The sequence below is a fragment of the Magnolia sinica genome, chromosome 2 (assembly GCF_029962835.1).
Source record: "Magnolia sinica isolate HGM2019 chromosome 2, MsV1, whole genome shotgun sequence".
NCBI lineage: Eukaryota > Viridiplantae > Streptophyta > Magnoliopsida > Magnoliales > Magnoliaceae > Magnolia > Magnolia sinica.
In genome coordinates, this window is record NC_080574.1 from 112,185,992 (window position 1) to 112,211,505 (window position 25,514).

Consider the following 25,514-nt stretch of genomic DNA (forward strand, 5'->3'; position numbering starts at 1 on the left):
ATCATTTTTTAATATATGTTTTGCTGTTTTAATCATACAATATGATGTGTTAAGCATAGTAGAACATGTTAATGTGCATTTTACAGATTTGTGGTGTCATTTTATATTTCTATTTACGCATTAATTTTGACCATTTTTTTTTTAAATTCGAAAAATCATTTTTTAATGTATGTTTTGCTGCTTTAATCATACAATATGATGTGTTAATCATAGCAGAACATGTTAATGTACATTTTACAGATTTGTGGTATCATTTTATATTTTTTTTCTATTTACGTATTAATTGTCCCTTTTTTTTAATAAAATTCGAAAAATCATTTTTTAATATATGTTTTGCTGTTTTAATCATACAATATGATGTATTGATCATAGTAGAACATTTTAATGTGCATTTTACAGATTTGTGGTGTTATTTTATATTTTTTTTTCTATTTACGCAATAATTTTAGCCCTTTTTTTTTAAAATTCGAAAAATCATTTTTTAATGTATGTTTTGTTGTTTTAATTATACAATATGATGTGTTAATCATAGTAGAACATGTTAATGTGCATTTTACAGATTTGTGGTGTCATTTTATATATTTTTATATTTTTTTCTATTTACGAAATAATTTTGGCCATTTTTTTTTTAAATTCGAAAAATCATTTTCTAATGTATGTTTTGCTGTTTTAATCATACAATATGATGTGTTAATCATAGCAGAACATGCTAATGTACATTTTACAGATTTGTGGTATCATTTTATATTTTTTTCTATTTACGTATTAATTTTGGCCTTTTTTTTAAATTCGAAAAATCATTTTTTAATATATGTTTTGCTGTTTTAATTATACAATATGATGTGTTGATCATAGTAGAACATGTTAATGTGCATTTTACAGATTTGTGTTGTCATTTTATATTTTTTTTCTATTTACGCAATAATTTTGGCCCTTTTTAAAAAAAAATTCAAAAAATCATTTAATGTATGTTTTGCTGTTTTAATTATACAATATGATGTGTTAATCATAGTAGAACATGTTAATGTGCATTTTACAGATTTGTGGTGTCATTTTATATATTTTTATATTTTTTTCTATTTACGCAATAGTTTTGGCCCTTTTTTAAAAAAAATTCGAAAAATCATTTTCTAATGTATGTTTTACTGTTTTAATCATACAATATGGTGTTAATCATAGTAGAAAATGTTAATGTGCATTTTACAGATTTGTGGTGTCATTTTATATATATTTTTATATATTTTTTTCTATTTATGCAATAATTTTGGTCCTTTTTAAAAAAAAATTTAAAAAATCATTTTTTAATGTATGTTTTGCTATTTTAATCATACAATATAATGTGTTAATCATAGTAGAACATGTTAATGTGCATTTTACAGATTTGTGGTGTAATTTTATATATTTTTATATTTTTTTCTATTTACGCATTAATTTTGGCCCTTTTTTAAAAAAAAATTGAAAAACCATTTTTTAATGTATGTTTTGCTGTTTTAATCATACAATATGATGTATTAATCATAGTAGAATATGTTAATGTGCATTTTACAGATTTGTGGTGTCAATTTATATATTTTTATATTTTTTTCTATTTACGCATTAATTTTAGCCTTTTTTTTAATTAGAAAAATCAATTTTTAATGTATGTTTTGCTGTTTTAATCATACAATATGATGTGTTAATCATAGTAGAACATGTTAATGTGCATTTTACAGATTTGTGGTATCATTTTATATTTTCTTCTATTTACGTAATAATTTTGGCCCTTTTTTTTTAAATTAGAAAAATCATTTTTTAATGTATGTTTTGCTGTTTTAATTATACAATATGATGTGTTAATCATAGTAGAACATGTTAATGTGCATTTGACAGATTTGTGGTGTAATTTTATATTTTTTAATATTTTTTTCTATTTACGCAATAATTTTGGCCCTTCTTTTGAAAATTCGAAAAATCATTTTTAATGTATGTTTTGCTGTTTTAATTATATAATATGATGTGTTAGTCATGGTAGAACATGTTAATGTGCATTTGACAGATTTGTGGTGTCATTTTATATTTTTTTCTATTTACGCAATAATTTTGGCCCTTTTTTGGGAGCCGACGACAGGCATCTTCATGTGATGCCCCTATACGTTTGAATGAAGAAATAAATGAGCCTAAGAGACCCTCTATTGTTCCAATCCTGTTTATAAAAGAATCAACTAAACAAAAGAAGATAAAATAAATGTGGAGTAGAACTTCCGTTGAGAAATTAGGTAGAGTAACAACAAAGTTATTTGTACATGCCAACATACCTCCTAATGCGGCCAATTCTCCATATTGGCAGGTGGATATCCTTACTCGGGGTCAGAGCCATTGCCTAGTATGGGCACCAGCATGGCTATTCGACGAGCACTGGTGGATATCCTTACTCGGGGTCAGAGTCGTTGCCTAGTCAGGATCAGTCATCCTCTGGTTTCGTTGATCTAGTATTTCCTTCTGGCACTGGATATTATGGATATGTAGATGCAACACTTACACCTATTGGACAGCCTCAGCCTGATGATGACGATAACGATGATGTGGAGGTCAAACAACCACAAAAAAGCAGATTTTCATTTTGGTGGTGACTTGTGATTGTGAGTATATATTTGTATTAAGGTAAGCATCTGCAGCAGACAGCTCATGGCAGTATTATTGCAAGAAGCCAAGCACACACTTGACACCGCCGAACTTGTATTTAAAATAGCTCCCTTGACAACCAATCAAGTAATCCTTAATCAAGTTGTAGAGGAGTATATCAGACACTACTAATTATTATTATTATTATTTTTTAATATTCTTGACTTGAGGTTGACAGGTCATAGACAGGAATCACAGTCACGTCCATAGGTATGTTCGAGAAATTCCTCAAAAATAATTGCAAACACTTAATATAAGATATTTTCATATTACATTCATTCTAATATATCTATCATTGATAGTAGATAGTCAGAAAATTAAATATATGAATTTTGTAGTCAAATTCAGGTTATCTGGTTCATAAATTCATCAGACAGTTCGATACAACTTCTCACCAAAGAGTGAACCATTACACCACCATAAACATGTTTCAATTTATAAATGAATGCATATTTGGAATGCTTAGAATATTTCGGATTTAATCTATATTTTTTCATATTTTTTTGGCAAAATTTTTTTTTTTGCGCTATTACGGCCCGTTACGCCCCCGAATCGCCGTTACGCCCTCTTATCCGTATCAGTTTTGGAGTTCAGCATTACGCCAACCGATACTGATACGGGATACCTTGGGCTAATACAATTTTTTTATTTTTTTTGAAAAATTGTTTGTAATGGCCTATACAGTTATTAAATACCTTGTTAGAGAAGGAAGAGACAATTCTAGGAGGATATGGATAGAGTAATGTAAGAAACTCGAATAGAGAAGCAAGGTATCCTGTATCGGTATCGGTTGGTGTGACGGTGCCCTCCGATACAGATACGGATACGGGGGCGTAATGGCGATACGGAGACGTAACGGCCCGTAATGGCGCAAATTTTTTTTTTTGCCAAAAAATATGAAAAAATATGGATTAAATCTGGAATATTCTAAGCATTCCAAATATGCATTCATTTATAAATTGGAACATGTTTATGGTGGTGTAATGGTTCACTCTTTGGTGAGAAGTTGTATCGGACTGGCTGATGAATTTATGAACTAGATAACCTGAATTTGACTACAAAATTCATATATTTAATTTTCTAACTATCTACTATTAATGATAGATATATTAGAATGAATGTAATATGAAAATATCTTACATTAGGTGTTTGTAATTATTTTTGAGGAATTTCTCGAACATACCTGTGGACGTGACTGTGATTCCTGTCTATGACCTATCATCCTCAAGTCAAGAATATTTAAAAAAAATTAGTAGTGTCTGATATATTCCCCTTTAACTTGATTAAGGATTACTTGATTGGTTGTCAGGGGAGCTATTTTAAATACAAGTTGGGTAGTGTCAAGTGTGTGTATGACTGCATGGCTTCTTGCAATAATACTACTGTGAGCTGTCTGCTGCAAATACTTACCTTAATACAAATATATACTCACAATCACATGTCACCACCAAAATGAAAAATTGCTTTTTTGTGGTTGCTCGACCTCCACCTCATTGTCATCGTCATCATCAGGCTGAGGCTGTCCAATAGGTGTAGGTGCTGCATATTCATAATATCCAGTGCCAGAAGGAAATACTAGATGAACGAAACTGGAGGATGACTGATCCTGACTAGGCAACGACTCTGACCCGAGTAAGGATATCCACCAGTGCCCGTCGAATAGCCATACTGGTGCCCGTACTTAGGCTGTTGAGAATCTTGAGATTGAGAGTGCATCTGCTATGATGAGTAACTTGGATTTGGATATCTATAATCATATGGATATTGATCGGGTGGACTACTCCAACATGAATGTGATGGAACAGGCTCAGTATAACCACCATAATCATAATCCAATTGACCATAAGAATATCCATCATAATAACCAGGACCATGAGCCTGCTGATGTTTCGGACCTCCCGGACCTGGTGTACCACTAGATGTACCCTCCTGCTGGTTGTATCGTGACTCGGTACACTCATAAGTCCGACCTCGTGTACTACCTCCTCGATGTTCATTGGCATCGCGATCTGTAGACGGCTGTATAGGGCGTTGAGCAACACCAGAAGTGCTAGCACCAGGGGCAGGGGGGTCATCATCACCATCATCCGACAGGGTTACGCTACCACTGCTCGTACTCTTTTGTTGATCTCGAGCCGTTCCCGTACTTGACATAAACGCTGCCCCTCTTACTGGGTCCATCACATCTGCACGACTCTCTTATTGTGCTCTGCGTATTTCTGGGTCATCAATTTTCAATTCTTCACTATCTTCTTCAATTTGCTTTTCCCTTGTTTTCAACCAAGGTAGAAGTGGGTCATCCTCATCATAAATATTGTCCAAGTTTATTGGACAGTAGTCTACGTCATTGGCGGCTGTAATGCTCTTATGATGTCGTCGCATTTTTAGTTTTATATTGTAGTGCATGAAGACAAGTCCATCTAATGTTTTAGTCTGCAATCTATTCCTATTCTTTGAATGAATAAGCGCAAAACAACTCCAATTCCTTTCGCAGATAGAGGAAGATGTTGTCTGACTCAAAACTTTTACTGCAATTTTTTGGAGAACTTCCGTACTCTCTCCGAAATTAATCCACCATTCGGCCGGTTGCAACCTAAATACTGCATGCTGTGCAAGAGAATCTCCAAACTACTAAGGCGATTTCCAAATGTATCTAATTCATTCAACACCTTTATTTGCAGATCTAAGTCAGGCTCTAATCTCTTTATCACATTTTTTAGGCCGACACGAACTTCATCATCCCCAACAAATGATTGGGCATATCTATACCTAAGATTTAGGTAGTAACCTGCTGCATGGAGATCGTGATGGAGTTGTCTTGTCCATCTCCTGTCGATCATCCTCCAATAAGACTCTCAGCTTCTACAATCACATTGAATTGCCAACTTTGCTTTATCCATGGCATCGTATAGGAAGCCCATGGTAGGTGCTTCGTCAGTTTCAACAAGACGGAGTATCCTCATTAGTGGCTCCATCACCTTTAGGATCGACTTGACCCTTTTCCAATATTTGTTATCCCGTATGGTGTTCGCAACTTCAACCGGTGTCCCTGATGTCTTCTTCCCATGTTTTGTGTTGAGCCATTCTCGGGAAACGAACATCTCACTCAACTCTCTCCTATGCTAGAATAAACTCTCTAATGCTATAAAGTTTGTTGCGAATCTAGTCGCCGCAGGCTTCAACAACTCTCGTCCTTTTGTGAACTTTTTCATTATTGTGACTACTTGATTATGGTTGTAAATAAACGTCGTCACTTCTCTTGCCCTTTCGACCATTTCCTTAACATTCTTTTTCTTCCCAATATCTTCTAATATAAGATCAATACAATGGGCAACACATGGTGACCAAAAAAGATGTTTTCTCTTATTCATCAACATATGTCTTGCAGGCTTATATGATGCTTCATTATCTGTCACAATCTGCACTACATTCTCCTCTTCAATCTCGTCCACAACTTTATCCATTAGTCCAATAATATAAGTAGAATTTTTTGTTACCTCTGAGGCATCAATTGACTTGTGGTATATAGTTCCTAAGTGGCGGTACACTATGAAGTTGATCATGCTGCGTCTGGTTGGGCCAGTCTAACCATCACACATGATCGTGCATCCTCTGGCTTGCCATACAGGTTTAAAGGTAGCCACGTATGCTTTCACATTCGCATACTCTGCATTTGTCCATTTCCCCCTAATCTCCTTAGCCGTGGGAGCTTTTATTCCTTCACCTGCTTCTGCTGTTGCATCAATTACCACCTAACGATATGGAGAATTGGCCGCGTTAGGAGGTATGTTGGCATGTATAAATAACGTTGTTGTTGCTCTACCTAATTTCTCAATGGAAGTTCTACTCCACATTGTTTTATTTTCTTTTGTTTAGTTGATTCTTTCTGAAACAGAATTGGATCAATAGAGGGTCTCCTAGGCTCATTTACTTCTTCATCCAAACATATAAGGGCATCACGTGAAGATGTCTGTCGTCGGCTCCCAAACACACGTCGTAACCCACCAAACCTACCCGCCACTCCCACCTGCAAAAGCAGTTGCACTCCCACTCCCACTGCTCCCCCCTGTATCATGCACTGACCCATGCGTGCCAAACATGCGGCGATGTTCTTCCTCTTCACGAGCTAGACACAAGCTCTCTCTCCCTGCTATAGTTGATTCCCGATCTGAATCTTCGTCAGAATCAATAATATCTTCATCATGAACGCCCATATATTTAGGACCAAACACCTCCTGTCGAGCTGCATCCAAAACATCATCTTTCTTCTTTTGTACCGCAGCACGTTTACCCTTCGACTCATCCAGATTAGCTTGCATTAAAAGCATTATCTCTTTCGGTACTCTAGTACATCCCGCAATTTGATCCTTTCGATGTGCCAAATGTTGTTTGAGACGGATAATTCCACTAGTCACTAGTCTATCACAATACTTGCATTTCATTTGGTGCCTAGTACCACCAACCCTCTCACAATGTTGTCATCCAATATCCTCACTTGTTGGCTAGACGCAGACATTTCTTTAGGTTTAGGTAGATACTAGATAATTAGATATAGATTAGATATGAGTATGAGTGTATGACCTATGTCAATAAAAATGATTTTATGTTCTAACTAAACCCTAAGAAGCTCCAAAACCTGTCCAATATAAGCAAATAAAAACATAAAGTCACTAATTCGAAAATAGAAAAAAATTATAAAATGACACTACAAATCTGTAAAATGCACATTAACATGTTCTACTATAATTAACACATCATATTATATGATTAAAACAGCAAACAATTCATTAAAAAAAGATTTTTCGAATTAAAAAAAAAAAGAGCTAAAATTAGTGCGTAAATAGAAAAAAATATTAAAAAATATAAAATGACACCACAAATTTGTAAAATGCACATTAACGTGTTCTACTATGATTAACACATCATATTCTATGATTAAAACAGCAAAACATACAATAAAAAATATAAATACCTATTTTTAACGAATTTTTGAAAAATAGCTCACGGAGCTTCGATTCAAGAAAATCCATTATATAATGTGTTTTTATCTCAAATATCAAGCTAAGATTGGTCGAAAATAGTAATAGAAGGATTGAGTAAGAGTTTGGAAGCAAGTGGTTTCAAAAAAATTGAAAAAACAGAGCTTAAAAAGAAAAAAAAAAAGACCGTTATTTGGCCGTTATTACCTAGCCGTTACGGGTCAGTAACGGCCGTTACGTTACAAAATCGGGGGGTCGCCCGTTACGCCCCTGTATCGTGTAACGGGTACGACCGTTACCATTACGTATCGGCCGTTACGGCCGATACATAACGGATTCGGGACACCTTGCAGAAAAGATATTTTTAGGAGGAGATTTAAATGGTCATGTAGGAAAAGAAAGTAGAGGATGTGAAAGGGTACATAGAGGATTTGCTTTTGGGAGAAATGAGATGGGGGAAGCTATTCTTGATTTTGCTAAAGTATACAATCTAGTTTTAGCAAGCACATACTTTAAAAAAGATGAACATATAATAACTTTCAAAATAGATCATATACAAGCCAAGTAGATTTTTTTTTCTCCACTTAGGTGGACAAAATTATTCATAGATTGCAAGATGATACCTGGAGAGTTTGATTGTGCAATATAGGCTAATGGTTATGGATGTTTGCATTAGGAGATGTAAGAAAGGGAATGAATTAATAGATGTCCAAAAACTAGGTGGTGGAATTTAAAAGGAGAGACCATGTTATTCAAAAATAAATTGATGGAAGAAGGAAAGATGAATGTTGAGGAAGAAGTCAATGTTATATGGAATGAGATGGCTGAGTGCATTAGGAGAGTGGCAAACAATGTTTGAGGAGTATCTAGGGGGGAAAGCCAATCATATAAGGAAACTTGCTAGTGGAAACGATATATAAAAAGCTATTAACAAGAAACATTCATGTTTCAAAGCTTGATGAAGGACTAAAAACAATGAAAATTTTAAATAACATAAAAATGCCAAAAAGATTGCTAAGAAAGTAGTGAGGTTAAACTTAAGGCTTACAACAATCTTTACAATAGATTGGGGACCAGGGAAGGTGAGAAAAATGTCTCCTAACTAGCAAAAATGAGAGAGAGAGAGAGAGAGAGAGAGAGAGAGAGAGAGAGAGAGAGAGAGAATAGGGACTTAGATTATGTTAGATGAATTAAGCAAAGTATTCAATAACGATAATGGTGGCCATAACAGCCATTGTTGTATTGTTACAATATAGGCAATAAAGGTCGTTATGGCTTCTTTTTCTTTTTCTTTTAACTGTATAGGCTATTACAGAGTGGTAACGACCGTTATGGGGTTGTAATGGACCATTATAGGTTATTTTCCATAACAATAGCTCGTAACCATAATGTTACCACCTTTATTGTTATGTAATTGTTTTTATTTACTAGGGCATTAAGGGTGATGACGTTTTGGGGTTCTTTGTTGTTCTTTACGTTTGTGGGCATTTTTTTTTTTTCTCTCTCCCCGCCTAGCGTTTACTAGCGGTTTTTTTTATAATATAATTCTTTCACCCTTCATTAAAAAAAAAAAGAAAGAAAAAGTGATGGGTAGAGGGTATTGGTTAAGGACAATGAGATCAATGAAAGGTGGGGAAGCAATTTTTAGAACTTGTTAAGTGACAATCACTCTGAGGGCATAGGAATAACGGAACTATAAACTTAATGACATGGAGTCCAAAGTTACTTTTGTAGGATTTGGATATTTGAAGTGAAAGAAGCTTTGAGAAAGATGAGAATGGTAAAAACCATTGGACCAAATGGTATACCAATAGATGTTTGGAAGTGTATGGGAGATACTGGATTATTTTAGTTGGCAACGTTCAATAATATTGTAAGATTGAAGAAAATGCTGAATGGAGGCAAAGTACTGTGGTATCTACTTATCAGAATGAAGGAGACATGCAAAGTTGCACTAACTATAGTGGAATTAAACTTATAATCCATACGATGAAACTTTGAAAAGAGCAATTGAGCAAAGACTAAGGCATGAGATGAATGTATCAGAGAATTAGTTTGGTTTCATGCTAGGGAGGTCTACCTATAAAGTTACTTTCCTACTTGGACAATTGATGGAGAAATACAAAAAGATGATGAAGGATCTCCACATGGTCTTTTTTGACTTAGAGAAAGCTTATGATAGGGTCCTTAGAGAGTTAATCTGATTCAGGACCGATGCCTGAACCAAATAACATGTGAGATCAAGTAGCAAAATTAAAATAATTAACAAAAAACACAAACATTGCCATAATCATCACGAATACCATGAAAACCAAAAGAACATCATGCATAATCCTAGCCTAAGTTACAAATATCATAACATAAGATCATTAAATAAAAGGATACTATGATCTAATAGATGTAAGAATATCCAATTAACATAGGGTATAGTCTATTTCAAAGTAGAAGGCCTAATACAACCTAGGGTAAAAATTAGGGTTTTGATAATTTGGGAAAGTAGGAAAGTTAGGGATTTTAGGTTTAGGGTTAGGGTTTTGGGAATGAAAGAAAGAGGTTTTGATATAAGGATGATGGAAAACCGAAAGGGACAAGGTGTGGCTATACGGCCAACCCGAAGGATTTACACGTGTGGTTGTACAGTCACACATGTGGCATGGGATGGATGGGTTTAGGTCGGCTAGGGTTTAGATGGTAGATAGATAAGGGAAAGATGAGTTTAGGAGAAGATAAATGGGGGAATTGAAGAACGTGAAGAAAATACCTTGATGGAGGGGAAAAGAGATGATGATATGGGGATAGATGGAGACGTCGCACCACCGTTAATGAAGATTAGCCTCACACCAATCTCTGTTCCAAATCACATGAAAGTATCTTCAAATCTCATGAAGATAAAAGAAGAAGAAAAAAAGAAAAAGTAAGAGCTTTTCTGTTTTTTTAATCACAAAATCTAATATGGGAGAGGGTCACACGCCCATCCTCTTTTATAACTCCAAGAAAGTTCAAAAATTATAATAAACACCCTGTTTTATGAATTTTGACGAAAATAGCCCTGGTCTAACTAAAATCTAATATCAACTAAAAACACTCATAATGGTGTCCAATCATAACATAAACAAAACTAAATCTTATAAGCTGATAAGATTTAAGTAAAACTACTATGAACGATCCACGATCAATGCCCCGATCATGTGATCCAACGGCCCAATCTTTACGTCCATCCAATCCAACGATCTGGATCACTCCACAAAGCGGCTCATGTGCATCTTCCCAGTGTGGGGTATTCTAGATGCTCGCACATACATATGGGGTCTTTAACACGATCACGGGTACTCGCTTAGCCACAGGGAAATCAGTGCGGCTCGCCTCCTCCTCTGATATGTACGTAAAGGTGTACGTGTAGTGATGTCCTCATCATAATCTAATGGGTGTTGTGTAAGGAGTTTCAAGAGGATATCGACATGATTAAAGATATGTATGAGTGAGTTCCCAATTACCGTGGGCTTGCGCAAGGGGTTGGCATTGAGTTCATACCTTTTTGCTTTGGTTATGGACAAGTTAATGAGGTATTTGTAGGAAGAGATGCCATGGTGTAAGTTGTTTGCAAATGACAATTTTGATTGACAAGATGAGGGAGGGCGTAAACACCAAGCTAGATTTACAGAGGGATGCTTTAGAATCTAAAGGATTTAAAATTAATCTGAATAAAACAAAGTTTATGGAGTGCAATTTTAGTAACAATAGGAGGGGGAATGAGGAATCAGTTGAGATTGCTAACCAAGAAGTTTCTTAAAATGAATCTTCAAAAAAATAATAATCTCAAAATGATCAATTTCAATATCTTGGGTCGATAATTAATGTGAGTGGAGAGATTGAGAAGAATGTTGCCCATAGAATTCAAGAAGGGTGGAAGAAGTGGAGATATGCCTTTGGAGTTTTATGTAATTGCCGTGCCCTGCTCAAATTGAAAGGGAAATTTTATAGGATGGCTATAAGATCAGCCATGCTTTTTGGATAGAATATTGGGCTGTCAAGGAACAACATGTTCATAGGAAGATTGTAGCTGGAATGAGGATGTTGAGATGGTTGAGTGGCAAGACAAGGCAGGATAGATTTAGAAATGAATGCATTCGAGGGAATTTAGGAGTAGCCCCAATAGGTAATAAGATGAGGGAAAGTAGACTTAAATGATTTGGTAATGTGCAACGGAGACCAAGAACTACTCCAGTTTGGAGTGAGTTGGTACAAGTTGAAGGCTCTAAGAGCGCAAGGGAAGGGCTAAAAGGACATGGGTGGAGGTAGTAAAAAAAAAAAAACTCAATGACCTATGGCCTAACTGAAGGTATGACCCTTAATAGAGTAGAATGGTGGAAAAGGATTCATGTAGCTGTTCCTGATTTGTTGGGATAGGGCTTAGATGAAGATTATGATGATTAATAAAGTAATATAATAGCTGTTATGATTCCATAAATGATGTTGCCATGTTTAAAATGGCCCACAAGTAAGGATTGTAATATGATGACGCATGGTTGTTACTGTAACGAACCGTGTTTTATACAAACCATGCTTGAATGAACTGACAATATGTCATTCTTTGGAACTCATCTGAGGAGAACATGGATGGTGGCATTATCATATCACATTTACCATTCAAAAAGTAGGAGGAGAGTTTGGTCTACATGCCAATATTCTACTGGTGGGTCCTAGGTAGATCAGGTGCATTCCTATGATTAAATTTATTGGCCATCTACCTTCCTATTAAAGGAAACTTGTTCATGGAATATGAGCAGTTGAAATTTTCTCAATTTGATCATTCATTTGCAGCCCAACATCAGGTAGTTAATATACTATTTTAGGTTATGAAATTTCCACTATGACTAACATGATTTGGAGGGTTTGGACCTCCAAATCCTGTACTCCACATTAAGTGAATCTTTTCTTTCATTTGATCGGGGTTTTACGAGAAATGATTTTGTAGTACATGCCCAATTTGCAGTCCTCAGGCCGAGTATTGTCCATGTGATCGGCACTGTCCCTTCAATAGGATGCTTCTATACATTTGGTGCATGGACTTGCACGTAGAATCTAAGCCATTTTCCTTCTTAGTTTTAACATTCAAATGCAAGCCAAGGTTGGACAGGACCCATCGGATCACCTATTTAGTGCCATTCCTGAACAATGGGCCATCCCATGGTGGGGTCTAAGAGATGGATGGTCCCTTGGTCCCCCCTTGAATGCTGAATTAGCTCAACAAATTGACTGAACTTCTGCAGTTGGGAGAATTGAAAAACAAACTGAATGTGCCTAAACCGACGAACTGGGTTCCTTTGCTAAGTATCAAAAACAGATTGCAAACTTGAATTTGAATTGGTTTAACTGCAAATTAGGTTACCATAGTATGAACTAGGTGAGTTTTTTCAGATAACGAAATAAATCACACTATTTATAATAAGCCAGAATTTATCTAACAAATTATCTTATTACTGAACTATGGAATTTGAATGATAGAGCTATGAGGAATCTAACTTTGATGGCAGCTCTCCAACTAAACCCGGTGCTGGGATTGGGTTGATCATAAGGGACAAGCAAGGGGAGTCCTGGCAAGTCTTTGTTTTTGTTTTTTTTTGTTTTTTTTTGTTGAGAGATAACAGAGACTTTCATTAAAAGGAGAACAAGGGAGCAACCGGCCCGCTGAGATAGCGAATCAGTTAGCTCCGTACATAAGCACATTACAATCTTTTGTGGCTTCTAATTGGATAGTGGATTCCAATGAGGTGGAAGTGAGTGCTCCACTGGGAATGAAAGAGCTTTTCTCCAAACGCAAGCTCTGTGGTCAATTCCTGATGGTGATAACATAAATGTTATAAAATAGGCCTCATTGATGGGTAGATATCCGTGGAGATTGGAGTATGTGGATGGAGTCCTGCACCCATATACAAGCTATTCAATAATGGTAAGTTTAACGGTGGCTGTAACAGCTTGCCTTGTGGGCATTTTGATACAGACCATAATACAGCCTGTGTTGGACCATATTGGTCCCATATTGGCCATTACAGGCCACATTTTTAGAACAGGCAGTACAACCACCTAATGCAGGGGCATTTTCACATCGAGCTCAAGTGGGGTGGCCTGTGGGATGCAGGAGCACACTTGGGGTGGGTGGCCCGTGTGAGGCGGGTGGGTCGTGTGAAGCGAAACCCACGTGAAGTGGGGTCAACAAGGGGGGTTCGACCGAGGTCCCAACCCATGGGATGTGGGGCCTAGGCTGTGAGATAAAGGGATTGATTCGCCATGCTTTATCAGTTCGAGCTTTTAGAGCAAGTGGTTAGTCGTCCTGCATCAAAGTGGTATTAGAGCGGGAGGTCTCGTGTTCGAGACTTCTCACTGGGGGTGATTAATGCATGTGCATTTTCATACCGGGCTCGAGTGGGGTGGCTTGTGGGATGTAAGAGCACACTTAGGGTAGGCGGCCCGTTTGAGGCGAGTGGCTCGTGTGAAGAGAAACCCATGTGAATTGGGGCCCACGAGGGGGGTTTTGGCCGAGGGCCTAACCCATGGGATGTGGGGCCTAGGCTATGAGATAAAGGCATTGATTCGCCATGCTCTATCAGTTCAAGCTTTTAGAGCAAGTGGTTAGTTGTCTTGCATCACCACCATTACCATTACGTAACCAATTTTGACTACCATGCCCATATCCTTATGGAGGGAATGTAGCAGATGATCTAGCGAGAATTGGTGCCAACTTCCAGTCTCATCTGATTGGAGATTCTCTCCCTCTGTTGAAATTGTCCATCTTTTCTTCTTAATAAAATTCTCATCTTATTCTAAAAAGAAAAAAAGATTGATCCTATGAATGTAACAAGTAATCCTAACTATAAGTAACATTAAGACCTGTTATAAACATCTTCCTCTTTGCTAGAGAAGGTAAAAAACAAGTACGAGGATTGGTGGATTGAAATGCTATGTTTAGGCGATTCAGAAATTAGAGGATTTTTATTTTTATTTTTAATGGTAGACCTGTCTACAGAGATATCTGATGTTTCATTTTGTTCTTCCTTTTTTTCCTTTTCCCCAATTTTTGCAGACTACAAGGCGCACCGTTCCTTTTCTTTTTGTTAGAGGAGATGGTGTCATATTGGTATCTCCGCCCCTAAGGACGGCTTAGGTGTACTGTTAAGCCATTTATGAGAGATTGCGAGTGGCAGATGTATCTTTTATTAGTTCCATGATGCTATGGTGCGGGCTTTCCTCTCTATGACAACTGATTGCCCAACCGATTTTATTTCCCACAGGAGCCTGCGCAGTGTGTTGATGTATCCAAATTAAATAGTCATTGACATGTGATACGTGGCATGCCAAAACCATGTCTTGTTACTTGTAGGATTTGTTAAGGATATTTTTTCTTTTAAAAAACTAGGAAGGAAACTCATTGCATAATGCTTGTGGTACATAATCGTTTTATGCCTGCTTCTCATGATAAATAGCTTATATGAACATGAATGACATATCAGAAGAAAAGTGATGTCACAATGACTATTCTTGGCCTTGTGGTCAACGAAAGAGATCTCTTCTTTATGACAATAGGCTAAGGAATAAATCCAGATCTGCCAGTCACATCTTTCCTTGTAAAGCTTAGTTATGATCAGAGGCAATTGGCTACTGATCTATCACAGTCATCTATCATCATGCAAGCCTTATCTTATGTAATTGCCCACTGCCGCCGCTGCTGAACGAGGACCATGATTTGGTTTCCTGGATTAAGTGTTAGCGGTCTTCTGGGGATTGGTGTTTGAAGGCAAAGGTAAAAAAGTGGTCAACTGTAACCAGGGTTGCATTATACACGGCTCATGGTACCATACCCTACCCCAAATTGGTGAAGTTTGTGCAGTTTTGGACCCTCTTTTAGTAATGCAATATGTTCATTGTCATTATTTTATTTTATTTTATTTTTTACACGCACCAAACCACACACATACACACCCCACATGGGTACTCGAACCCATGATCTCAGTGTTGAAACTCAGTGGGTCTGTCACTGAGCCATGCAGTGAGACCCACAATATGTTCATTGCTCAAAGAAATGTTTTAAAATCAGGACCTGACAATGGTTGTATCGGTTAGTACTTTCCTGAGTGAAATTGTCGGGGTCAAGTGGCTTTTCTGGTCCAACCATTGAACTGTTTGGTTTACTTGAACCAATAAAAAAAAAAGCACTATATAAGAGGAAAAAGATTAGGTTTTGTTAGTAAATTGGGTTTCCATCTCCTCTACTCTAGCATCTTCCCTAGTGACTATTCGTTGGCTATTTGGTATGTATTTTCTTCCTTTTCTTCTTCTTTAAGCTGTTGTATAATGAATTCAATGCCATCATCTTCTATTCTTATCTTCTTCTTCTTTTTTCGTTCCATTTTAACTTTTTGGTTGGAGATACTATATACACACAATGCTGGAGTGCATGGTTCGAGGGTTCAACTGTTTGGGATTTCAGTTCGTACAATGATCCAAAGCCCAAACCACTGAAACGATAGACATGATGAACCTCACCCTGGATGGCCTATGCACTAAAATTCATCAGATTGGAAAATCGTAGTAACAGGTTTTTCGGCCTTTTTTCTTTTCAGCTGAATCAGAACAATTACTGTATTTTTTCTTCTTAACCATTATTTTCTGCTGAACCACAGCTCTTGTTCTCCATTCAACTGTTTGGGTTTTCAGTTCATACAAGTGTAATTGACAGGATGGGTTCACACCCTAGATGGCCCATGCACTGAAAATCTCTCAGATTCAGTTGATTGAAAATTGATGTATTTTCTTAATTTGTCTATTTTATTTTTCTTGAGCCACCTGTTGAAGAGTTGGGGACTGTTTTGGCTGCCACTTAAAAATGAGTTCATCTCATTTTAGTTAATCATAATTATCTATTTCGATCTTTATCAGAAAGAAATATGATCTTTAGTACATAATTATGATTAATTAAAATGAGATGAACTCGTTTTTAAGTGGGACCCAAAAGGGCCCTGCAGATTTTCAGTATGGGGAGGTTTTCTTTCTTTTTTCCCTGGACGCCACGATGACTTAATAGGTTGACCTGCTTGGACCGGTTTGGACTGCCATCCTGGTTTGAAACATCGGCTCAAAGCTCGTCTTGTGAGGTGTTTCTTAGTTCAACAAGTTGCCATGGGGTGTTCCTTTTTTTAATTCTAACTTTTTCAAGCCAAGTAATTTCAACATTTGGCAAGGATTGCTCGCCGCTTGTCGTCTTACCATTGTTCATCATGTATTAATCTAGGCTGTACATCTAGTGGGCCATAAAGAGATCTCAGCATCCATACAAAGGTGCTGAAATGTGGACTTGGCTTTTGTTGATGGTGAAGATCTCTCTTATTAGTGGGAGTTGGATTTTCTAATTCTCATTCCTTTTTGAGTCTTCTAAATTTTAACGAATTACAATGTAAGGGTCAAAAGCTTGTTGATTTTGCTAGTTGAAAGATGTAGTTAGGGCTAGTGGGATTGCTAGAGCTTTGCTAATCCCATATATGCACCACCACTTGAGCCAACGTATTAAAAAAAAAAAAAAAAAACATAGATCCATGCCATCAATCAGGTGAGTCTCACTGTTTAGATGATCTTTGCAAAAAAAAAAATCAGGATGGTCAGCTCCTCAGGTGAGCTAGATGAGTGAACTTTGTGCCTCACCCATTTCTACTTTGTTGCCCACCTGATGCGTGGACCAGCCTCATTTCCAGGTCAGCAGATCCAATTGGTGGGACCCACTTGAGGTTTTGAAAATCTTCTAAGTTTGGAAGATCCAAGATGAATAATACCTTAGTAGATGGTCCATATTCAAATAAAAGGAGTTAAATAATCGAAGGGTTAAAATATTTCAGTATGTCAGTTTTTCAGGCATCACCCATACAAGGTGAGGCCCATCATATAGATGGTTTGGATTATCCAAGGCCTATGGTACCCGGCATATCTGGCAACCTTAGGATGAGAGGTATTTTGTAAACCCTCTAAAAACTAACCTATTTGTCTTCCACGTTTGCAAACCACCTCCTTCACTCGCCATATCTACTGGCACAGATCCCAAAAATTAACCAGATCCAGTACTCCAGTGGGCCACTCCACATGGAACGGTAGATACTGAACGCTCACCATTGAACCTTGTTGGGGTCCACACAAGTTTTAGAAAAGGCTGATATTAGGCTAGTTTTTCTGTTGTAGGAACTCTGTGAAAAAGAAAAATATGAGAGCAAGAACACATGGCAAATAAACAGAAAACTGATAAGCAATCGAAATAAAGTAACGGCTGATATTCAGGGCTGGAGGAATCACAAGATAAGCTACGTGGGGCTCTTTAGGGTGTATGTGGGTCCGTATTTAATTCTCAAAATTGGGGCCCAGGGTCCAATGAAAGGAACCATTTGTGGATTGAGCTCCAATAGGGAAGATGTGATTGTAGGCCACAAGTCCAAAAGTCAGTATTCTCTTTGCAATGGTTTCTCCTTCGCAGAATTTCAGCCACAGGCAAGGTACCACAATCGGTGGTACTGTAGAATCTTTCTCACCAACGTCCACTTTTGCAGGCCACCATTATCCTAAAAACAGTAAGCCCATCGTAGTTCTAAAACTCGGTGGGTTGACTCAAAACTCGCCAAGCCAATTTGAATTGAGATTTTGGGTCAAGTCTCTTGGAAACTTGCTAGAGAGCCTAATTCAATCGTGTTAGACACAGTACTCACTGAGTTGACTCGATGTAAATTGACTCTACTAGTCAATTGTTTGACTTTTAAAAAATAAAATAGAACGTGCCACAGTGTAAATTTTTTTTTTACTATTTTAAAACTCTATGCTTTTCTAAGAAATTTAAGATTTTCTCACCTATTTAAATACCTTAAATTTGATTATTAAAATATTGTCCTTGATTTTACCCTATCAAACTAGGCATTGAGTCAAGTTTTTTTTTTTCTCTAGTTTTTAAACCAGGGCGCGACCATGAAGATATACTGGCATAGGAATTAGGCCGGTCCAGTCACCAGGTAGACCACAAAACAAACAGCTAGTTCCAAAACACAAGTGGGCCAAACAAGAGGATTGAACACCACCACTGAAACACTCTAGGGGTCACAAAAGATTGAGGCTGATATTTGTGTTTTCCCATCATCTAGGTAGGAATCATCTTATGAATGCGTTGGATGACTTATGAAGATCACGGTGGGCTCAAAAAGGCTTCAATGGTGGGTGTTTCCAGTGATGTATAGCCTGCTTGGGTTTTGGATCTACCTGATGTTTGGGCCCTCGCGATGGTGGAATGGACGGACAAAATGGATAAAACACAAATATCACAGTGGACGTCGGTGCCTGGGGTCGCAGGGAGGAATCCCTGTCTTGATTTTGGAGAAAGGTGATCATTTGTTTTTTTTGTTTTTTTGTTTTTTTGGCTTTTTACCTAAAGACACCCAGGGTTTCATGGGAGCACTGAAATAGCACCATTTTAAATACTTATTTTTTCCCACCCAAAATACCTTTTTGTATTTTCATGGGACTAAAATGCCCCTTTATCCTTTTTTTTTTTTTTAATCACTACTCTCTCGTTAACCTTTTTTTTTAAAAAAAAAATTATTTACTACTGCCGGCAATTCTTCGTACTCTTTGACTACTCTCGAGTAGTCTTCTACGCTTTTGGACAAAAACTCCCACCTTAGAAAACTGGGTTCTTCCTTTTACCTGTTTTGCTGAAATGAGTTTGTTTGGGAAGAAAATGAGATGAAAAAGTACAACGAAAATTTTCACTTTTAGAAGATGAGTTCTTCTTCTTCCTCGAAAAGATTTTGTTTAGAATTGTCTTTTAGCAGGAAATAAATAGAATGAAAGAAAAGAGATAAAACATACTCCACTTTTAAATGATAGGTTTCTTTTGCTTTCTATAAAGCTTATGCTTGGATGGGCCTATTTAAGAAGATTTTAATAGAAAGTTACGAACGATATTAAAAACTCTACTTTTATAAGATATATTCTTCTTTTTTCAAAGAGTTTTTTGGCAAGAGTTAGACTTTGGACTTACTTTTAAAATGTCAAATTGTGTCCAAATTAGAGCATTTTAGTTTTATATGAAAGGTTGTTGAATTATCTTTCCCACGAGTGCAAGATCTCCTCAATCTGACTCGAAACAAGGGAGCCATGACTATTTTTATGGGATTGCATAATGTTGGAAATGAGAGCTAACACGAGTTGGACTTTAGTCAAGTTTTGAAAGGTCAAACAATCTCCAAATGAGATGATTTTAAAGGCATTTGAAAGTTTGTTGAATTATCTTTTCAATGAATACAAGACTGTCCCGATCCAACTTATAACGAGGGAGTTATGACCGTTTTAGTGCTAGCACGTGATGCTAGAAAAACCGCAATCACACTTTGTCTAGACAACAATGTGGACTTTGGGCCCACTTTTGAAAAATCGAATGGTCTCTAAATGAGATTATTCTAAATCAATTTAAAATTTCATCGAATTATCTTTCTAATGAGGATAAGATTGCACGATTGGACCTGTAATGAGAGAGTTATAACTGTTTTCATGGGACCGCACGATGTTGGAAAAACCATGATATGGGATTGTCCAAACAATGATTTGGAATTTAATCCCATTTTTAAAAGGTCAAATGGTCTGCAAATGCAAGGAGTTCAAAACCATTTTGAAGTTTGTCAATTTTTCTTTCCAACGGGCATAAGATTACCTCAACCTAACTTGTAACAAGAGAGTAATGGATGTTTTTGTGGGAATGCGTGAAATTAGGAAATTTGTGATTTTGACTTTGTCCAAACTATAATATGGAATTTGGGCCCACTTTTACAAGGTCAAACAATCCTCCAATGTGATGATTCCAAAGCCATTTAAAGGTTCATCGAATTATCTTTCCAATTAGCATAAGATCACCACGATCCAACTTATAATGAGGGAGCCATGGCAGTTTTTGTGGGACCACGCAATATTAGAAAAACAACAATCTGGGCTTTTTCTAGACCGATATATGAAATTTGTGCCCACTTTTAAAAGATCAAATGGTCTCTAGATGGTAACAAGGGAGTTATGATAGTTTTTGTAAGACATTGTGATGCAGGAAAAACTGCAATATGAACTTTGGGCTTAATTTTGAAAGGTCAAATGATCTCCAAATGTTATGATTCCAAAGTCATTTAAATGTTTGTTGAATTATCTTTCCATTGAGCACAAGATAACCTCTTTCTAACCTGTAACAAAGCAATTATGGTCATTTTCATGGGACCACACGATAATATCTAAATCGCAATCTAGACTTTGGGCCCACATTTGAAAGGTTAAAGGTATTCAAATGCAATGATTCCAAAGCTACTTGAAAAGTTCATCGAATTATCTTTTTAATGAGCATAATCTCTCCCTAATTTGACTTGTAATGACAGAGTTATGACCATTTTTGTGTTATTAAAAAAACTACAATCGGGGCTTTGTCCAAACCGCAATTTACAATTTGGTTCTACTTTTAAAAGGTCAAATAGTCTCCAAGATTTAAAAATTCATGGAATTATTTTTCCAACGAGCACAAGATCGCACCGATCCGACCTATAACGAGAGACTTATGATCGTTTTTGTGGCATAGATACTAGGAAAGCCACGATCATGTCTTTGTCCAAATAACAATCTAGAATTTGGTCACACTTTTGAAATGTTAAACAATCTCCAAATGCAATAATTCTAAAGCAATTTGAAAGTTTGTCAACTTATCTTTTCAACTAGCGCAAGTTCATTTTGATCCAACCTGTAGTAAGAGAGTTATGATTGTTCTTATGAGACTGTGTTATGTTGGAAAATCACAATTTGGGCTTTGTCTAGACCGTGATATAGACTTTGGGCCATTTTTTTTATAGGTTAAATGGTTTCCAAATGCAATGATCACAAATAGAGAAATTGACCACTGCAGACACCACCTTTTACCAAGCGTCCTTTCAAAATGCTCCCAAACTTTACTTTCCCAAAGTAAACCATTTTGTACGAACACACTATTTGTAGATGAAAATACCCTTGCATTCACTACTTATGGCTACGGATTATAACCGTAGCCATAGGTATTTAGCCACCGTGAATGCAAGGGTATTTTTGTCTACAAATAGTGTGTCTGTACAAAATGGTTTACTTTGGGAAAGTAAAGTTTGGGAGCGTTTTGAAAAGACGCCAAGTCAAAGGTGACATTTACAGTGGTCAATTTCTCTTACAAAAACACTATAAATTTTGTTGAATTATCTTTCCAACAAGCACAAGATTGCCTTAATCTAACTTTTAACATGGAAGTTATGGTAGTTTTCTTGGGACTGCACAATGTTGGAAAAATTACAATTTGGGCTTTGTTCAAACCGCGATTTGGACTTTGGGTCCACTTTTAAAAGGTCAATCTATCTCAAAATGTGGTGATTCCAAAGCCATTTGAAATTTCGTTGAATTATCTTTCAAACGTGTAGATGATTACGTCAATTTGATCTGTAACAAGGGAATTATGACCATTTTCTTGGCACCGCACGATGTTAGAAAAACCGCAATTTAGGCTTTTTACATATTTCCATCTCAATGTTGTGCCTACTTTTGAAATGTCAAACGGTATGCAAAATGTGATGATTCCAAAGCCATTTAAAAGTTAGTATATTTACAATGAGCAAAAGATCACCTCGATCCGATCATAACAAGGAAGTTATGGCCATTTTTGTGGGCCTATGCGCTATCGGAAAAAGCCTAGATCATGGTTTTTCAGCATCAGCGGGTCCTACTAAAATGGTCATAACTCCCTCATTATAGGTCGGATCGGGTTAATCTTCTGCTTGTTAGAAAGATAATTCAATGAAATTTATAATGTATTTTTAATAATCATATTTGGAAACCATTTAACTTATTAAAAGTAGGCCCAAATTCCATATCACAGTATGGATAAAGCGTAGATCATGATCCCACGAGAATGGTTATAACTCCCTTGTTGTAGGTCAGATGGAGCATATCTTGTTCTCGTTAGAAAGATAATTCAACAAAGTTTCAAATAACTTTATAATCATTGCATTTGGAAACCGACTGGGCTTTCAAAAGTAGGCCCAAAGTCCACATCGTTGTTTTGACAAAACCCATATCTCAGTTTTTTCCAATATCGCACAGTCCCATGAAAATTAACATAATTCCCTTGTTATAGGTTAGATCGATGCAATCTTATACTCATTGAAAAGATAATTTGAGAAACTTTCAACTAGTTTTAGAATCATCGCATTTGCATGTTGTTTGAACTTTTAAAAGTGAGCCTAAAATTTCAGTTCGTAGTTTGGACAAAGCCCATATCGCGATTTTTCCAACATTGCACGATCCCCCACAAAAATGGTCACACTCCCTCATTATAGGTTAGATTGGGGCGATTTATTCTCATTGGAAAGAAAATTCGATGAACTTTCAAATGGCTTTAGAATCATTGCATTTGGAAAAATAGTTTAAACTTTCAAAAGTAGGCCCAAAGTCTTTCTCGTCATTTGGACAAAGACAAATCGTAGTTTTTCTAGCTTTGTGCATTCCGACAAAAACAGTCATAACTACATTATTGGTTAGATTGGGACGATCCTATGTTCTTTGGAAAGATGATTTGATGAATTTTCAAATAACTTTAGAATCATCTCATTTGTAGACCGTTTTATCTTTCAAAAGTTCACCCAAACATTCAGCTCATATTTGCTATCATTTCTAACATTGTGCGATTCCACAATAACAACCATAATTCCCTCGTTACATGTCGAATCGGGGCGATCTTGAGCTTGTTTCAACGATCTTTCATATAATATTGAAATGATTTCATTTAGATATCATTTAACTTTTCAAAAGCAGGCCTAAAGTCCAACATTTGTAGGGGTAAACCTAACACCACCTAGCTGAGTAGTTTAAGGACTTTGCGAGGCTGACTATGATGTATTTGCTTTATCTACCCCATCCATCCATTTTGCTAACTCATTTTAGGGCATGAGCCCGAAATTGAAGCACATCAAAAGCTCAAGTGGATCACACCAAAGGAAACAATGGAGATAATAACGTACACTATTGAAACCTTTTAAAGGCTCACAGTGATTTTTTTTTTTTGTCATCTTTATAAGGTTACATAGACTTGGATGAAGGAAAAACACAAATATCAGCTCCATCCAAAATTTTTGTGGCCCCTATGATTAGGGTTGAGAATCGAGTAGGTTGGGTTAGGTTGGTGCTCAACCCTGGCCCAACCCAAGGTTCTTATACCTCAACCCTAATCCAACACAACCCAACCTTGGGTTGGGAATTCTCAACCCAAGCCCAACCCAGGTGGACTCGGTTGGGTTGGTCGGGTGGATGGATGCTAATATTTTCATTATTACATTAGCCTATTATATTTCAATACACATCTTATTTTTTATACCTATGATTTTATTAATTATATATGTAATTATTTATCATAAAGAACTTCATTTTTTTCTAAATGAACAAGCTAAAATATAGGACTACTTTAAAAGTCGTGTTGTATAGCACGTAATCTATTTGGGAGAGAAATCCGGCATATCTTGTTAGCTTGAGTCATCGGAAATGATGTGGACTAACGAGACCTGACGGTACTGGAATTTCCTATGCCTTCAGCATAAACAATCCGCACTCAATTATAATTTATAACTAACTTATATATCGATTGGGTTTGGGTTGGGTTGGGTCGGGCAACCTGAAACCTTAACCCGAGCTCGACCTAAGTTTTATTGGGGTAGTGTTTGTATAGCCCAAGCTCAAGACCAAACCTAATACATTCTGCTCGAGCCCAACCCAATGTCAGGCCAATCACAGGTCGGTTGAGTTGAACCTACCCAACTTTCAACCCTACCTATGATGCTGCATCGTGGGTGAATCACACTCATGAGGCCCTTTCAGGCTTTCGTGTATCGTTGTGACTCGGGATGTTGTATATTTGACTTAGATTCGCCACTAGGCAATTACTCAAATTTTCATAGTTGGTTAGACCTTTTAGAAACTTTAAGCCAGAGAAGCAGAGAATTCTGTCTTAAAATGACTCCTAATATATGACTTAGGATTCTTAGTAAGGGACCAAGGTGATAAAGAATGAAGGTTTTAGGCACCCTCTCTGTCTGTACGAACATACGGTCTCTACTTCACAATACATGACGAAATATAATGAATTAGATTGGACCGGCTTGCCAGATTGTTTATTGATGAGATCGTGAGACTGCACGATGTTCCGGTTTCGATCGTTTTCGACTAAGACCCGAGGTTCACGTCTCAGTTTTAGAGGAGCTTCCATAAAGCTATAGGGTCTGCCTTGCAGTTTAGCACCGCGTATCATCCGCAGACCGATGGGCAGACTGAGAGGGTCAACTAGATCCTTGAGGATATACTTCATGCTTATGTGATCGACTTCTCGGGTAGCTGGGACGAGCATTTGCGCCTGACTGAGTTTGGGTATAACAACAGCTATCAAGCGACTATGGTATAACTCCCTTCGAGGCTTTGTATGGCAGACCATATAGATCTCCCAGTTGTTGGGCCGAGGTTAGAGAGCACCGTCTCCTAGGCCCCGAGCTTGTGCAGCAGACATCAGAGGTCATAAATATCATCAAGCAGAGGATACACACAACTTAGAGCCAAAAGAAAAGTTTTGCTGATCGTCGACGTCGTCCATTGGAGTTCACAGTTGGAGACAGAGTGTATCTCAAGGTTTCGCCCATGAAGGGCGTGGTTCGATTTGGAGCGAAGGGCAAGCTCGTGCCGAAGTTTATTGGACCTTTCGAGATCATTGAGCACGTTGGCGCCGTGGCCTACAGGTTCGCCTTACCTCTTGAGTTGTCTGGCATCCAC

At 37.0% G+C, this 25,514-nt stretch overlaps 1 protein-coding gene across 1 annotated transcript in view; it reads left to right on the forward strand.

Moving 5' to 3' along the window:
• The window catches only part of LOC131237391 (sm-like protein LSM3A), a 37,563-nt gene extending 22,489 nt beyond the window's left edge, over positions 1-15,074 (forward strand). The window contains exon 3 of the mRNA XM_058235126.1: positions 14,722-15,074. Within this exon, the coding sequence (XP_058091109.1) occupies positions 14,722-14,802 (81 nt within the window). The 3' untranslated portion in view covers positions 14,803-15,074. The remainder of the gene's footprint in view (positions 1-14,721) is intronic.
• The last annotated feature ends 10,440 nt before the right edge of the window (positions 15,075-25,514 follow it).